This window comes from Physeter macrocephalus, chromosome 1 (genome assembly GCF_002837175.3).
Source record: "Physeter macrocephalus isolate SW-GA chromosome 1, ASM283717v5, whole genome shotgun sequence".
Taxonomy (NCBI): Eukaryota; Metazoa; Chordata; class Mammalia; order Artiodactyla; family Physeteridae; genus Physeter; species Physeter macrocephalus.
Window position 1 is genome coordinate 122,275,391 of NC_041214.2, and position 19,508 is coordinate 122,294,898.

General features: G+C 32.7%; 1 protein-coding gene across 1 annotated transcript in view; it reads right to left on the reverse strand.

Annotated features, from left to right (window-relative positions):
• The window catches only part of CADM2 (cell adhesion molecule 2), a 315,109-nt gene that overhangs the window by 84,267 nt on the left and 211,334 nt on the right, over positions 1 to 19,508 (reverse strand). The window contains exon 8 of the mRNA XM_028496901.1: positions 3,606 to 3,784. Within this exon, the coding sequence (XP_028352702.1) occupies positions 3,606 to 3,784 (179 nt within the window). The remainder of the gene's footprint in view (positions 1 to 3,605; positions 3,785 to 19,508) is intronic.

Below are 19,508 nucleotides of genomic sequence, written 5' to 3' on the forward strand. Positions count from 1 at the left end.
TTTGCTATAGTGTTGATTTCTTATGGTCTTCTCTATTGCTTAGTTAACAAGAATATAGAATTTTCCCATTCTTCAATAGGGATAACTTAATTTATTCTCTGGGTACCATTCAGGGAAGACTATGGGCAGTAAATTGTACACAACCTTTGGGTAAATTTTGTACCAGAGCACTGGACTGAGATTGCCTTAAGGTATCATAAGACTACTAGTAATATTATAATAATAATATGTACCTGGCACTGGTGGGTACTTCTATTTATGATGTATGACATTTGTTTATAAATAATCCAGGTGTACTGTGTTACTATTTTTTTTAAAATTCCAGACACTTGGACCATGTTGTCACAAACTCTGAATATCTACATCATTGTATACCCATACTCCCATAACTCTTTGATTTTTGTACTATACTTACTTGAATGCTTATCGTTCATGTTTATCTCTAAGCTTCTTGAGTGATATTCACCTTTGCTCCTGTAGTGCATTTGCACTCTGTGAATAAATGCTAAATATTTATTTGGTGAATGAATGAATATTTCCTTTGATCTGAGTTCTCCAAATAGTAAAAACAGCAATGGAACAGCATATTTCAAGACCATTAATATGGAAGTAATTAGCCATTCGAAAGAAATAAATAGCATGATAACAATAATAACATGAGAGTAACTTCAATATTTTTATACAGAAGCAAAAAACAAAAAACTACTGTGCTAACAGGAATTAATAGTATCACTATGGCTACTAATTTAACAGATTAATTTTTCCATTGCTGAGCTTGTTAATGAAAACACGGTATATCTTTTCCTAATGGAATCTCTACAGTGCAAATGTTTCAAAAGTGTAATGTTTTATCTTACAGGTATTTGTATACATGTACTGAATTTTGTTAGGCCTTTCATTGAGAGTGAGAACCAGACTGGCAGTTTCAAATTACCATCTGAAACTGTAATGTTTAAATTTGCAAAGGTATCACGGGGGTTAGGGTGGAGGGGAACACTCCAGTGTCCATGACATACAAAGTCAGTGCTGTTAACAATTAAATGTGAAAACATTTAAATAATGCACTTCCACTGACACCCAAAGAATAAAATCTAACCATTAGGATGGTACCTAGATAGCAGATGATTTCACAGCAAAGTGCTCTGACCTCCATCAAGTTAAGAATCAATAGAACCTAGGTAACTGTGGTAGAATCAAAGACAGTCTCAGCTCATGAAAGGCCCTTCTGTGCTAGAGCTATATTAAATTATCACAGCTAATGTAAAATCAAACTTGGTGTAAAAGATAAAAGGGTAAAGTTCTCACAAATGATCACTTATCACTCCATTCCGAAATGCATACAGCATTCATTATAGATTGAAATACCACTCAAATTTCACCATTTAGTTGGGTTTTGAAACAGCCAAACCATTAACAGAAGAGAGTAGCTTTTTATATTTATACAACCAGTGACTAATGAAACATTATACCCTGTGCGCAAAGGAGGAAAAAATGCCTTTATTTTGCAATGAACCCAATTGGAGCCCTTTTTAAACACAGTGTAATATGGTTTCACTGTTTCATTGAGCCTCTCATTACTTGTGTCAATAATACTAGGTAAACCACTGTTGAACTTCACAGCATTTATCTAGTAGCATGAATAGCATTAATCTATGGGGTGCTTTTGATGAATTGTAGTTCAAAAAGCAAAGCCAAAAATTACTTCTTACAAAGTGCTCAGAGAAGTATTTATTAGAAATATGTCAACTGCCAACTACCTAAAGGTAGCTTGGCTATTTAGGAAATCATGCTGTTGGCTAGCTTGCAAACACTGAGAAAACATATGAATTTTCCCCACTTGAATTACTTTAAAAAAACAAATGACATACTTTTCATCTAAGTATATTATTTTTTCTGTCACTTCCCTTCTAGTTCTCTATATTTTTATGTCATATTGCTTTCAACACAATGTGACATGCTATGCAACATGCCCCTAGGTTCCCAAAAACTGTTAGGTGAGACAAGTGCTTATCAAGTTGAGGGTGAATCAGACTTCATTTCCATGACTGCAGGATCTAAACATCCAGGTCAGCATGAACTGAAAGCTACTCCTGGTTCCTGCTCTAAGGATCTAACTTATCTTCTTGAAACACTCAGTGGTTGTTACATTCTCTCTGGCAGTGAGCCTGGTAGGGTTTATCTACAGGGGGTTACTACATTTAATTCCAATTTATCAGTCTAATTTGATTAGGCTGATCTTTCCCCAAAGCTGGAATTTGCACAGTTCATGAGATACTAGAAATTACTCTCTCAGCTCTGTTATCTTCAAGATGTTTATATGTGGAAAGTCTATTCAATGCAAGACTTTGTTTGCCTTCAAGAACAAAAGTGTTATTAAGAACTGAGAAATGGTAGACACTAAGGCAATTTGAAAATAAAGTTGTAAATTGATTTAATACATTATTCTTTCTCCAATTTTGGCCTGTATCATAAAAAAGTAAACATCTTGGAAAAAAACACAAATGGGATTATTTTTCCCCTAAAATTAAATCCTTTTACAAAGAATTAGACTTTATCCCCAAAATTCCTTTTTGGAAAGGTATAAAATTAACCCATGCTTCTTACAGTTATTTTATACTTAAGTTCATGAGAAAGATTTCAAATAAATGTACTCCCTTCAGGATTTCTAAGATCCATTGGATTTATTACAGCTTTGTGTAATTTTTACACAGTACTCATTCAAATACTGTAATATTGTTTAGAACACAACATTAGTCTTAAAAAAACGTTTTCTTGGTGAACTATATGAGAAAAATCTTACATTCTCTAATGCTTTTTTCTCTTGGAGATTCACATTGTACCCTATAAATAAACTCTGAGAAGTCTTGCAATAAAGAAACCTGAGTGATTTTGTTTATTGTGATATTTATCGATTTCAGAAAAGTTCATCTTCATCTAACAATATGTTAGAGCTACCTCATGAACAACTTGTCCTGGCTTTTGGAGTTTAGGAAAAACAGATTCTTTTTAATCTTGGGTATTGGCATGTCTTTTTGCCATTTTCCTATATTTACTCAAATTGTGAGGTTATTGCAGAGGAGAAAAAAATGTCTGTGGGTGTTTCAAATTATTGTTCATAAGAAATTAGTGCAGTTTTCACTAGTATTGTACACCTCTGTCTTTGCTACATCTCAATTACATGCTATCTCTCTTTGTAAAACTAGTAATAGTGATTATAAAGCATATTTTTATGATAATACTACCATAATTAACTCAGGGAAAATATTGTTTTCATGATTCTGATTTATAATTTAAAGCATTTATTTGTAAAATGTAAAGAAAACCATTAATATGATTTACTATTCACCACCAAATATTATACAGTATATTTATAATAAAAAAATCTTTCACAAATATAAATTTTATTTCGAGTATAGGCTGCAATTTTATTAGTTTGACTTGAAACGTATTAATTGTGAATCTTGGAAATATTTACACTTATGAGAAGTCCTTGTGAAAGAAAAAGAAAACCTGCTTAAATTTGTTTATTATTCTAAAGATTTTGATAAATTTAAGCAGTTTTTCAGGTCATTCTCACATGTATAATAATGTCAAAAGGTACTCACCATGTACAATGAGAACATACTCTGCGCTGCTTTGGCCAATGGTATTTGTGGCTTCACATCGATATGTACCATTATCCGTTTTGTTGAGGAAAAGAATGTTTAGCTCCCTACCACTCACAACCATTCGGTCAGGATCTGGTAATTCTCCGCCATCCTTTGTCCACAAAACAGGTTCTGGCCTATTGGATTTAAACATGCATATAAACAAAAAATATATGAAATGTTACATATTCTGTGAATTAATTAAGCAATTTATAAATATTTAACACCCATTTCATGGATAACTATGTGCTAACTTCTATAAGGTACCAAAAGAATCATAATGCACTCACTCAGAAGATTTTGGAGGTATGGCAATTATAATTTTATTCTATTCTCCTTAACTATGCAGACATGTATTAAGGAGCTAATTAGTTGAGTCACTATAGTAGTCACTGATAGATAGCAGGTCCTGCTGCCCAGATTCTGTGGCTAAATGTCTCATACCTGCTGGTCTCTGGAGGATTGCCTGTGGGCTATTGGAGCAGTCTTCCACAGAGGTACCTGGAATTATACCTTTGCATTTGGGGCCACCATTGTGGCGGCACAGCTTTGCCTGAAACCACCTGAAATTTCTCCCCCTTCCCTTTCCTGCTTTCTCATCCCTCTAGAGGTTTTTTTCCTGCAAGTTATCTCTTTTCTTTCCTCCTTAGCTTTACTGAGATATAACTGACACACAACACTGCAATAGTTTAAGGTGCAGAGCATAATGATTTGATATATGTAAATGTTGCCACATGATTACCACAATAAGTTTAGTGAACATCCATCACCTCACATAGTTATTTTTTTTTCTTGTGATGAGAACTATTAAGATCTACTCTCTTAACAACTTTAAAATATACAATCCAGTATTATTAACTATAGTTGGCATACTATACATTATATCCTCAGAACTTATCTTATAACTTGAATTTTGTACCTTTTGACCACCTTCACCCATTTCCCCTATCCCCCACCCCTGCCTCTGGCCACTTTTATTCAACATATTACTGGAAGTCTTAGCCAGAGCAATTAAGCAGGAAAATAAATAACAGGTAACCAAATTGGAAAGGAAGAAGTAAAACTGTCTTCATTTGCAGATGATATGATAGCATATAAAGAAAAACCTAAAAATTCCACTAAAAAACTCTTAAAACTAATAAATGAATTCAGTAAAGTTACAAGATACAAAATCAATAGACAAAAATCAATTGAATTTCTATACATCAACAATGAAATATCAGAAATGGAAATTAAGAAAATCTATTTTAAAATCACATCAAAAAGAATAGAATACTTAGAAAAAAATGTAACCAAGAGGGTGAAAGATCTGTACACTGAAAACTATAAGACATTAATGAAAGAAACTGAAGAGGTCAAATAAATGGAAAGATGGTCTTTGCTCATAGATTGAAAGAATTAATATTAAATGTCTATACTACCCAAAGCAATCTACAAATTCAATGCAATCCCTACCAAAATTCCAATGGCATTTTTCACATAAAAAGAACAAACAATCCTAAAATTTGCATGCAAAACAAAAGGCCCCAAATAGGCAAGCAATCTTGAGAAAGAAGGAAAAAGCTGGAGGTTTCACACTTCCTGATTTCAAATGATATTTCAAAGATATAGTAATTAAAAGAGTATGGTATTGGCAAAAATAAAGACAGATAGATAAATGGAATAGAAGGCTCAAAAATAAACCCATGCATATACAGTCAATTAATTTTTGACAAAGGAGGCAAGAATACACAATAGGGGAAAGGACAGTCTCTTCAATAAATACTGCAGGGAAAACTGAAGCGCCACACACAAAAGAATAAAGCTGGGCCCCTATTTTACGTTATACATAGACATCAACTCAAAATGGATTAAAAACTTGAATGTAAGACCTGAAAACCTAAAACAGGAAAGAAGCTCTTTGGCATTGGTCTTGGTGATGATTTTTCGGATTTAACACCCAAAAGCAAAGACAACAAAAGCAAAAATAATCAAGTGGGATCACGTCAAATTAAAAAGCTTCAGCACAGCAAAAGAAACAACTTAAAAAAATGAAAAGGCAGCCTATGGAATGAGAGAAATTATTTGCAAATATTATGTCTGGGTAAATAAAATAAGGGGTAAATATCCAAAATAAAGAAAGAGCTCATACAAGTCAGCAGCAAAAAACCCTGATTAAAAACAGATAATCTGAATAGACATTTTTTCCAAAGGAGATATACAAATGGACAACAGGTACATGAAGAGATGCGCAACACCACTAACAGCCAGGGAAATGCAAATCAAAACCACAATGAGATTACACTTATACTTGTTAGAATGGCTGCCTTCTAAAGGAAAAGAAGTAATAACTGTTGGGGAGGGTGTGGAGAAAAGGGAACCCTCCTACACTGGTGGTTGGGAATGTAAATTGGTGCAGCCACTATGGAGAACAGTATGGAGGTTCCTCAAAAAATTAAAAATAGAATTACCATATGGTCCAGTGATTCTACTTGTGGGTATATATCCAAAGGAAAAAAAAAAAAAACACTGTTTCAAAAAGGTATCTGCCTCCATATCCATTTTAGCACTATTTACAATAGCCAAGACATGGGAACAACCTAAGTGTCCATTTACAAATGAATGGATAAAGAAAATAAATTCCAAATATAATGGAATATTATTCAGTCATAAAAAAAGAAGGAAATCCTGCCATTTGTGACAATATGGATGGACCTTGAGGGCATTACGCTAAGTGGAAAAGTCAGACAGAGAAAGATGGATACTATATGACTTCACTTATATGTGGAATCTAAGAAAAAACTGAACTCATAGAAACTGACAGTTCTCCTTTAATCAAATACTTGCAAAGAATTCTCAAAACCTGCTTTCAGGGAAGAAAGGATAAATGAATCATGAATTTCTGTCTTCAAAGTGTTCAGTCTTATGTAATTGTTAATGATAAGAATGGTTATTAGTACCTATCACCGTGTGTTGACAATGTCCTAGTTACTTTATGTAGATTTACTATAATCCTCATAAGAACACGGTGAGTATCATTTTAAAAACTATAATGCAGATAATAATATAGAAGATTAGAGATGTATTCAAACCCTGGTCTGAATCCATAGTCAATACTTTGCCCACTACCCCTTGTGTTCTAACATGATGAATATTTTCCTAGTTGTTCTATGTCAAAATTTTTTAATTTAAACATGATTTTATCTTACCATTGTAAATTATTTTCAAAAAAGCTTTAATTATTTGTTTATTTTGGTGAAAATGTTGAACTTATGCTTTGTTGTTGTGAATACAATTAGAACATAGGTCTTGATAAGTGGTGCCTATGACTACCACAGCTTTTCTTAGATGAAGAATATATATTTTTGACAAAATTTTATAAAAGAAATAAAAGTTGTGAACCAAATAATAATAAATATTGTAAATTGTATCAAAATAAGTAGATCAGCAATGTGGTAAAAAATTGCTTAGTTTTTTAGTAAAAGCTGGTTATCTAAAAACATTAGAATAATACAATAATTTATATCATCCAATTATATAGACAACTCATTTTGATAGCATCTTTAATAAAAGTCAAAACAATAATACTTCTCAACTTTCTTCATATATTCCACATTTGCTTGTTGCTATTTGAATTTACTAATGCTTATTTTAAAACTGATAGACTGGATAATCTTGGACCATAGACAACCTTAAAATTCTTTAAAGAAAAAAGCTGGCACAATAAAATTATGATTAACTGCATGTAACTGAAATAATTAGAAATTGCATCCTTTCTACAAAGCCACAGAAGGACAACATTAAGATAACAGTTACATTAAGGATAATTTGAATTTCAGAAAATTCATCCTTAAAATACTGCTTAATGGAAGTATTTTATTATATTAAGAGGCAATATTTCTTCATATATAAGTTGGAATTTAAACACACAGATATAATTATATGCAAATACCTATACATTTCCATACATAAAATTATACTCCCCAAATCTAAACTGTCAATTTTTTCTCTGTTAGTGTTCATAAACTTTAAGTCATATCTTAAAGCACATGGCTCTGTAAATATGTAATTAAATTTAGATATATATTTAAAATTTTTTGTATAGAAATGAAGTTAAAGATCTAGAAAAATTATTCAAGTTGCCAGTATTTAAAAAACTTTTTTTCTAAAATAATAATTCTCTCTTTTAGGAAATAATGAACAAACACCTGCAAAAATGGTTAACAGGAGATTATAGCAGTATAAGTCACTCCTGACACCAAACATTGCAGGATTCTTGATTGTACTCTGAATGACAAATCTTCAAGGTGGCAAAAAATGTTAGCACCATAAGATGTAATTTTAACAAAATGGAGGTTAGAGTTTACACATCGATTAAAAATAGCCTACACATATTCCAATTAGTACTTAAAATGTTCAAGCTTCTTAATAAAATAAGCTTCACCATAAAAATATTAACTGGTTTAACAAGTCTTGATACAATTTGTGTTTCATCTTAATAAAGAGGGCCCCTAGGCTTTCTCTAATTGGAACCTAGAATGATTGAGTTTCTTGCTGCAAATGAATAAAAATCTTCCCTGCTTTTCAGGCAACCAAAGGAGATCATTTAAAAAGTGGTTCCAGTCTACAGTTTCTACGTGATAAGGCTGAAAAAGAGTAGGAGTCAGACACCAGGAATAAGAGGACAGTGACACAGCATCAGGCATGAGATAATACTGTATAACTCCACAGCAAGAATATTAAGATAGCCAATCCAGAGAGCTGCCCCTTTCAAAGAAATTAATTTTCAACTAAAAGTAGAAAATCTTCTGAACGAGATGAAATTAAATTTATGTTTGTCTACCAAATCTATAAGGCTGAAAAAGATGTTTTGTTTTCTTAGGCACCTAAAAATATTTGTGTAGCAGTTTCTTCCTAGGGTAAGCAAAAAACAACAAGAAAATAAAAGTGAAAAAAGGAACCAAATATGCTTGTATATTTATTCTCTTGTATTCTAACGTCTTGGTGAAGTTGTTTTTATCTTAACAGACTTTTAAAAAACTTTTATTGACTCACTGTTTTGTAGATATCTAATAGGAGAATCTCTGATGTCTTTAACAATTCCTTATTTATAAATTAGCGGTGGAAAGAATTGCCACAACTTTCTCAGACTACCAGTTTATTTAATATTTGATTAAATAATAATTACTAATATCCACTGAAACTCCTGAGCTAGTCATTGGGGCATTTATTCTGTAAAGTCATGCCACAGTAATAATCCCTCTAATTCTTCCAACTGCATATGGAATCATTCACTCCCTAGGTATTGATGAGAATACCTATTGATGAGACTATTGATGAGCTTTGCCTTCATAGCTCCCATTTTCCCTTTTAGGCTCATGCTTGAGAAGAATAAAGAATAAGCAGTTCAGTTATAGAAATATCAGTCCCACAATACAGATCTCCTAAGGAAAGAATTCTCCTAGTATCCTTACAAAGTGGACAAGAGTAAAAGGTCTTCCAAATTTTGGAATGGATATACTCTCCAGGATCTTCCTTTTCCCAAATGGCCATATCCTCCTTGAGTTCTGCAATGTCTTTTCCTTCAATAAGCCCAGTACATTTTGGGTTCTAATTCTAAAATTAATCCTGTGAAAATTAAGTTACTTTTTCTAGATAAAAGAAAAAAAATAAGTCACTGTAATAGCATTCAAGTAAACATCTTGTTCTGGCTCAAAGGAAAAAGAAAGAAATTATATACTACAATTACATATATCTTACATTTCCTTTAATATAAGACAAAGCATGAACTTATATTTAATAACTTGGGGCCTTATATACTTATATGGCACATGAAGATGACTACTGCATTTATTTCAGTTTAGAAATTCCATGGGTGGCAGGCAGTAGATGTGATTGAAGCTTCAATATTCAGGAGATTTTTTTAAAAGCCTAATTCCCCTCTATTTCTTATAATATTTTTACTCTAAAATGAAAGAAGGTGGTGGGAGTTATGTAAACATCTTGATTCCTTTTTCTGCTTTAAGCAAACTTTTAAATCAAGAAATTATACTGCAGAGTCTGTATATAAAACCTCAGCATTTATGCTATCAAATTTTTAGAGAAATGGAGGGAGAGAACTTAAATGAAAATTAATTGAAAACTGGGTTTGAAATTGGTTTCAAGTGCAGAATTTTAATTTTATTGGGTTCCCATAGGGAGGATTCTGAGAGAAAGCTAGCCTAGGCGATCTCCATTGGGTAGATGGATACTGTATCCTTAAACCACAGTCCAAACTTTGTCAATCAAGTGAGGAAGAAGAGAAAAGGAAAATAGGAAAACAGAAGCTGGGGTTGCTTGCCCCTTTTTTAAAACTTAAAATACAAAGGAAGTTCAAAGAGTAGCCTTTCTTAAAGCTGTGAAACCAATTCAAAACACAATTTTGTAATGAGTCTCAGTTGGAAGCAAAGAATGTGGCAAATAAACAGAAAGAGACTGAAAGGGATTACTTGTGGAGTTATTTATTATGTTGATCATTTCAAATTTAAAGATACATAAAGGATTATTTTGTTATTGAGGATCAAACGAGATGTTTCTGAACATAGTTTGTAAGTAACTTTCTATATATATTGAAAGGTATATTCTTAATTATTGTAAAAATATTGATCTAGGCCCTTGGAGAATACATACAAGCTGTGATTTTTCCTCAGATTTGATTGTTGTGTAACTTAATTATAATGAAATTTGTTTTCCTTTTATTCTGATATTGATTTTATACTTTTCATGGGAGCAATTCTTAAAACATCAAATAACTTTTACTATTAGCCAAGTTAACTTTGAATGTTTTACTTATCACAATTGAGGTTCGTTTTAAAACATAATCAATGAAACATTTATGTGTCTGTCTTTATACATATAGTTTTGCTTAAGGGAAAACAAAACTTCAGAAACGTTTATAGTAGAGTAATCTTCAATGAGTCTTGATGGGTTTAATTACCAGAAAATGTCCTACTCTTACACTTACAACTTAAGACAGGTAACAGATCAATGAACATTTTTATGGTTGTTGTTAATTAAAGTATACCTATGTATTCTTGACTAGATACTTCATAAGGTTACACAATTATTACCTAACAAGTATCTATAAACAAATCAGTGCAAGTTTTGAACCAGGAATTATGAGGGACATAAGGAAACTAAAATAATATCTGTTCTCTGGGATATTACACGTTAATAGTTTACAAAAAATATGTCTAATCAAACATAACATTTGGCAGGATATGGTAAGTGGCATAAATGAGTTATAAAAAATCATAAAGATTCATCATATCTATATTAGGAACATTGTAACAGGCTTTATGAAAGATATAACTTTTGACTCAACTTTCTAATTATAGCAGGATTTTGAGCGGTAGAAATGGAAGATGACAGCTCAAGAGGAGTCAGAATCCTGGTTAGGAGGCTTGCCTTCCAGAGGCCGTATTGTTGAATAGATGAATTTAAACATGGTGAATGCCAGGAAAGAGTATAAGGTTACTAAGTGATAGTGTTATTGGCTAAGATAACAAATTAAGAAAGGGCAAAGTTAAAAGTATTTGATGCGATAACTGAGTTGGGAGTAATAAAATCAAAAGCCAAGATGTAAGTTGATATTAAAGAACAGGACCAAATATGCTCATAAGAAGCTTAGTCCAAGACAAAGTTTTTAGGACATGAAGCTGAACATGAAAAAGTATTATTTTACTATTAGACCAGAAGACTGATGATGCCGTTAATATGGAATACAGAATGAAATATGGTAGGGAACATTCTGGTCATAAAGAGGAGGATGAACAAAAGCAAAGAAATGAAAAAGTTTGGAATAGAGAGGTGGGGGTTAAAAACACAAACCTGTGCATTTAAACCTGTACGTTTTTTAGCCTGGCACTCAACCCTGGCCTTGAGTATCAGGTGGAAAAATCCAGACTTTCCTGAAAAATAAAAATGCTTTACTAACTCTTCTGAGAAGTAAATATTTCTGAGCAGAGTTTCCTTTAAGTATACCAATGTGAAATACCTGAAAAAGAAAAATTCAATGAAGAGACCATATATAGAATTCTGAAGAGAGAAAACAAAGATTTACATGAAGTTGGAGTAATAATAAAGGAAAGCACAGAATAATAGAATATAATAGAAGAGTTCTTGGGAAAGTAAACATAACTTTTCGGAGCTAGAAAATGTATGGCGTTAGTGAAAACAGAGGAGAAACTCTCCTTATGGAGTCTAGTCTGTGTGAGAACAATCTTAGACCTGAATAGGAAAAAATAACAATGCAAGACCAACCAACTAACCAACCAAATGACAAACAAACAAAACATAAACCAGGGTGGAAACAAACTGAGATACAGTGGAAAGGAAAAGTTGATGATTTCAGTTTAAGAAACTCTAAATTCAAGTGCTGGAAGAAAATAAAGAAATACATCTCCATCTAGCAATAAGGAATGAGAAATTAGAAACTGGAGCAGAGGGCAGGACTAGAATTTATACAGAGATTGCAGCCAAGCAAGTGTCCAAGCTTAAGAGAGAAAACAAAAGAACAGATTCCCAAACATTTAGGAGATGAGAAAAGAAAGACAATGAAATCCAGTATGTCTTAGAGAAGTCAAAAGAAATTAATGTCACAGGAACAAGAGAGAATCTCTTTAAACTTCATTGACCTACATATTTACATTTATAACTCATCCAATACCTTGACCTCTCAATTCCCCAAACCTCTCATATCCAATAATTATTTTGTTAGCCCTACTCAGCCATAATCATACACTAAACTTTGTCATCATCATGACTTCACTTCCTTAAATATAAATATTTCAATTTTTCTGATCACAGCCTTCCATCTTTTCAGCACACTATTCAACTCATCATCAAAACCTCCAATCCTAACTACTGAACCCATCATTTACCTTTATTCTTCAATCAACTCCTAACTTTACTTCTCTCTTTAATCAGTGTTACTATGCAATCAATATTTTTTTCTGTTCCCATCCATTGTGCTTAACTGGTTATTTCTCAGCCCTGATGAACCCAACTTTTCCATCTTGTCTGTCAGAACATCTAAACTAACTGAAAAAAAATAAGGAGAGGGTAATGGTTTGTTTGTTTTTTAAATACTGTTCTTGAAGTTGTCATGCAAGAATGTAAAGAGCAATGAAAGGCAAATTTGAAGCAAAATAAATTTCATTACTGTGTCTTTGAGTATTTCATGACTTAAAAAAAAAAAAGTTCTGGGACATCCCTGGTGGCACAGTGGTTAAGAATTTGCCTGCCAATGCAGGGGACAGGGGTTCAATCCCTGGTCTGGGAAGATCCCACGTGCTGCGGAGCAACTAAGCCTGTGCGTCACAACTATTGAGCCCGCGAGCCCCAATTACTGAGCCCGCATGCCACAATTACTGAAGCCTGCGTGCCTAAAGCCTGTGCTCTGCAACAAGAGAAGCCGCTGCAATGAAGAGTAGCCCCTGCTTGCTGCAACTAGAGAAAGCCCACATGCAACAACGAAGACCCAATGCAGCCAAAAAACAAAAGTTTTGTTTTTCTTATATGTGGAAATGTGCCCCATGTATTTTCATAAATGTTTAAAATATATGATTATATGTACACATTTCTGCCCCTTATAGCTCTTTAACATAATATTTAGAATAATTATTTTTGAAAAATCTGTATTTTGATACAGCTGGTATCATCATTTATTAAGTTGGCTCTGTCCTGATATTTCAAATATTTAAGGCTGGAATAATACAGTAAGTGAAGAGGAAAAAAAAGGAAAAGGAGACTTGAAGAAATTATGCAGGTGAAGAAAATTTAACTACTTCTCTTTAACGTATGTAATTTTCCATTGTGTTTCTAGCCTGTTGCAGTTATTTGTATTTCATTTAATAAATATGTCTTTGTGTATTTGTGTGTGTAAGAGAGAAAGAAAGAGTGAAATAGTTCCTTAGCTTTTTTTCCTCATTGGTCTCCACTCCCTTCTGATTTTAGTGGTTTCTGGACGTGTTCTTCAGTCTCTTGCTATATCCACATAATTCTTAAGGGTTAGTCTTTGCTCAGAATAGACATGATATTTCCTATACTTGAAAAATTCTTTTTATGAAAAGCAGTGATTTTTCCCCTTCTATTTGCAGTTTGAGATTCCCAGTGATTCCTGTTGAAAGTCTCAACAATGAAAGCCCCTACTCAAATATCACCATCAGTACTTCTGCTTGATAGGGTCAAAGGTGTTTAATGCGGTGATAAATGAAGTCAGTTTGAAGTGGAAAATCAAGCCTACTTATTCCATTAAATTGAAAGTTGAAAGTCTGATTCTGAATTTATCTACTCATGTAAATTCCTGAAATCAACTATTGCACTAGTATAGTGTCAAGTAGGAGGAGTCTCATTACATTAAAGATTAGATTTAGATGGGACAATAAAATCAATGTTAACTTCATCAATAGATTTAAAATCTCAATAGAAAATGAGAAATGGATTTCTTCTACCCTGATTAATCTGAGCATATGCTACTTGATTCTGACTTTTTAAGGTACTTCTTGCCTACAAGTTTAGAAACTTGTAGTAGAAATAGAAAATAAACTATATGCAAGAGGTAAGTGCCTTTAGAGACTTGAAAATAATGACACCTTTTAGAGTGCCTGTGAAATCCTGAATCACTTTTTACTGATAAGGTAGTGCTCATTGATAATTATTTTAACATTTTTGAAAAACAAAGCATTCATACTACAAACTGTATAATTCCAGACGCTTTGTGGCACAAGAAATAAAAGATTATCCCGGGAAAAGATAAGATTGCTATGATCCTGAAGAAGTGACAGATTTTAGCACTGAAGAAAAAATATTCAAGATTGTGACAAATGCTTAAGCTAATCTCTCAAGGATTTCGTGCTAAAGCAAAACAATTACCCATGCCTTATCTACACTTAACATTTTTTTTCCCTTTGGTAAACACGGAATATTAATTCCTGGTTAAAAGATCAAGAAATCTTGAGTAAACATTCATTCCCTCATCCAAGCAATAATAAGTCCCTCTGTGTATGTACATTAAGCTCAAAATCTCTATGGTATTTCAAAAAATAATTTCTTAAGAAAATATTATTTTAAATTTCTTTGAAACTTAGGAACTCCTTGAAACCTCCTTTGACTAAGATAGACTTTGGAACATTTTCATGTTTTTCAAATCAATAACTTATGAGTCTGAGTTTCTCAAAATTTCCCACCTTATCAACATGTGTACATTATAAGGACAATTTGATACCATATAAAATGTATCTACAAGCATCCTAATCAGTCAGATGCCTGAAAACCATTCAGTTCAAGGGCACGTTGCAATGACAGGGTCCTATTCTCCATATAAGAGTTACTTTACAATCCATTACTTTCATTACTATAAAATTGTGCTAATTAACCTTATAAGATCTAATACTTATGTTAAACACTGTGTCACCATTATAGAATTGTTTCTGTTCCACGACTTATTTATTTTCTAATATTAAAACCAATGGTCTTGGAAAAGTAAAAGTAAAGCGCACATCATTTATCTGTTAGCTGGGGAATTAAATGCTTCATGTAAGTAAATGCTGAAGATAATTGAAGTTTAAGATTAAAACATTTACAAGTATATTTTAATCATTTGGATGAAATCCTTCTCAAAAGATCAAACTTTTCTGCATTATTAAACAGAACATACTTAGTGCCATTCAACTGTTTTTTGGGGAGCTAAGATCTCCTCAGTTTGAACATACATTTTTGTGTAGTGACAGTTTTAGAGAAACTGAAGTGATTAAGATTTAGCATGTTCTTTTCCTGAATGTCCCCAAGATCCAGCTTCACCACAGTTGGTGTTAATGTAACAATTTTCAAATCTTTTGAAATGAGACCTACAGGAAAAGATATATTTTACAGCTTTACACAATGCACAAACATATACACACAGGAAATAAAAGCTTGCTCTTTCTAATGTACTGTAACATTTTCTTTTCTTTTTCTTCCTTCCTTTCTTATTCTATTATTTTTCCATTTTATTTTTGGTTTTAAAAAACGTTTTTTTAAATTAACCTGATGACTCATTAAAAGCCACAACCAGCTATTTGAAAAACACTGCATTTGTGACCCACAATGAGAGCTCCTGTGGTCTCTAGGTCTTTTTGTCCCTATACTGGAAAGTTATTATACTATTAATCTTGCTTCTTGATGGTCATCTCACTATAGTCATCTCTGTACTTGTAATTTTGAGTGGTGGCGCTGAAGTCCATCACAGCTCACCGTTCTAGAGAAATCTGCTGGTCACAAGAGTTGCTGTTCTTTTCTCCTGTCTTTTTTATTTTCTCTGTCTCTCTCTTCTTTCTCCTTTCCTTGAAGCATTCCAGATATTTCCAGTACTTTGAATTTGAAAGAGTTGGGCTTTAAGGCCATCAACAATCACTGACATATTCTACTCATTCTAACTGGAAACATTTGTAAATGTTCATATTTTCTACAACTTGGGACATTGCTGTTTAAATTTTTTCAAACTTTGAAGTTTAGGGGTTCCTGTATGATTGAGGTTATATCTAGAAAAGTGAATCAATATATACCACACTTTGTAAAAACACATATAATGCAAGAAAATTTCTTTAGATTGTTTGAATAAATGGCTTTCCAAGGTATAAAAATTTTCTGTTTCACCATTAATTGAAATAATACTAAATATCTCCAGTGATTCTGAATTAATTTTATTTTTTCACAGTTTGTTCTCTCCATATATTTGCAAAAATGATAATCAAATTATTTACCACAAGCACAAAATAACACACTTCTCAGTAAGTTGAATGGTGATCACCAGAAGGATACTAGCTCTAACCTTAGGACATGTATTACGGAAAAAAATTGCAAAGAGAAAAAACAAATCTTACTGAATGGCACTTGTTGAGCAATAGGTTAACATGTTTTTTAATCAAGGATGAAGTATGATATTTCAGCTCTTTTACATGTTAAGAGTGATTTTTGTTTCTGCACTTTCCTACAATTACCATTTTGATGACTGTTTTTATATAAACACAAATGAATGTTTACAGATTTTTAACTAAAGAGTAAAATGCTTAGATGTAATCTCATAATTAATATATTAAAAAGAAACAGAGATTTTAAAATCCATGAGCCCAAAAGTACACATCTTAAAATCTAATCAAGGATATGACATTATCACTCCACAATGTCTTAAACATATTGAGACATTTTAGTGTTAGAGTTTCCCACTGAACATTTACAAAATAATTGGGTTTTTGTTGCAAGAAAATTGCTTACCTGGAAATGTTCAAGGAGTACATTTCCTCTTTGGATCTATAATCATGATTCTGCAAGCTCTTATGGGACTTTCACAAGACATAGGCACATTTAACTGAAAATGATTGAGTGCCCAACACACCACAGATGCCCAGCCTAAATAACAGCAGTGGAGATTACCAAGAGTCAGCTTCTTGTTTCAAAAACAAAACCAAATATATTCGGTCTCATTTCCAAGATAACCACTTGTGTGTTTCCAGAAAGTCAACATGGGATTAAATGTTGAAGCCATGAGATGGAAGCAAAAGACCATATGGGCCTCAGAGAAGAAACTTGTATGAAAAGGACAGCACATGGATATATTTTTTTAAATTATGAAAACTTAGAGCGAATTTCCCAATATTATTCCTTTGAAAACACTTTAGAAAAAACTGACTACAATGCCTTTAATTAATTAATTGAGACAACTTTATATCTCTCTAGAGATCAGAACACAAGGGGGAAAAAAATCTAAATGCTCTGTAACTTTTATCATCCAAGGACTGACTTTGTGAGAGTATGTATATAGTAGGTCCGTTCCCTCATTATGTTTATTCTACCAATTGTTTTGGTGACATATTAAGCATAGTATTTAGCAAGAAAGACATACTTTGGGGGAGTATTCACTTTGAACTTCCTGCTTATTCTATTTACCCTCTAAGGCTGTGCATTGTATTTCGTTACATTGGTATTACATTTGCAGGTATTGCTTTGTAGTTATAACCCGCAGTCTTAATCTTCTCAAACATATCAAATTAAGAATATAATATAATTAGCTTTTTAAAAACAAATATATTTAATAATCAGAACTATTTAGATATATTTAGAAATTCTTTAGATATTATTTAGATATGCTAATACAGGTTTGATTCATAACTGATAATCTTTTATAATTATTTAGTTAAAATATGGGCATTCCTAAAAGTTTGTAAGTATTTTCTCATTCTTGCCAACTTCTCTGGGTTACTGTGAAAAGTCACTATGATAGAAGAACTAAAAACACCATGTAAATAAGAAAACATAACCATCAGAGTTGTTAAAATTTTTAAAAAGTGTCTTTGTAATCTACCATTTATCAGTTGAGTGACTAGAAAAGGTCATATGACCTCCACAAGACTTACTGTCCTTATCTACAAAATGAAAACAATTGTAAGAGTCTTTGTAAACCTTTTACAGCAGGATAGTTGTGTGGTTAAAATAAGACTAGCATGAGTGAACTTGAAACCTGTGCCAAAACGAGGCCTTATACATCACAGACTCTGGATTCTCAACCACTCATGAACCATGCTATTCACTTAGTTCTGGTTTCTTATAAAACCTTCCAGATCTCCTGCTTTGGTTTTCTGTCAAAACTAGCTACCTGGTTAATCTCTATTTCCTCCCAGCTGAACTCCTTTACAATGTTGCCTTTTCCACATTTGTGGAACCAGAACTCATTCTCTACCCCTTCCAGTCCTTCCAATTGTTCTAAATTTTTTTCTACGTTAACAGTATGGAGGGGCTATTCCTATGTCTCAGGACTTTTCTACTTTTGGCTATATTACATTTTATCCCCTGACAAGGGTTCATGCCTCTGTCCCTCTTCTCTACAGCTCATTATTACTATTTAACCTCAACAAAAATAGCCATGTTGCCCTGCCAGTTTTGCCATGACTTTAGTTTGGATTCCTTTGCTGTTCAAACATGCTTTGGAAAGTCACAGACCGTTGTGCTAGAATGTGTTTATTCTGCTTAGAACCTTGAATTTCAGAGCCATGGAAGAAATCTGAGATAATAACTCAGTTCCCAGCGTTGCCATAGTAGCCCAATATCAGTATGTGTATTAAATATGTAATTAAGACTTTTGAGTTTAAAACTTGGTGAGATACACTGTATGGAATTTTTTGACAAAATAATAACTTATCCTCATGGCTATTATTTATTATGAAATTACTTGGAGGCAGAAATTGCATATATATTTTCACTAATATTTAAAACAATTTGTTTACTAGGTTTTATTTTCTAATTTTAGAGAATAAAAAATACTTGGTATACTTACACTGGTAAACTGTGGACTTTGGGGTGAAAATGACAGGTCCATATAGGTTCATTGTAATAAATATACCACTGCTGTGAGGGACGTCAATAGTGGGGGAGGTTGGACATGACTAGGAACGAACGGTATATGGGAACCCTGTACTTTCCACTCAATTTCACTGTGAACCTAAAACTCTCTAAAAAATAAAGTTTATTAATTAAAAAAACATTTTGGTGTGGTTACGTGACTTACTCAAGACCATTCAGGCCACAGATATCTACGGATTTATAATTCAAAGCTACTTCTATTTCTCTTTCTACTGCACCACACAGCTTTTTGTGCCCCAGAGCATGACAGCTTAGACAGTATATCTGAACATAAACACAGACCTTGATGATTAATTAGATGGCTTTCTATAGCGCAGATGGCAGGAGAGAGACAAATACTGTGTAATTAACATCTACTAGGCATTAAGTCAAATCATATAAAATTGCCATCATTGTAGATCATATTCTTATTCCCAAAATTTGTGAAAGGAAAATCAAAATGGAGTC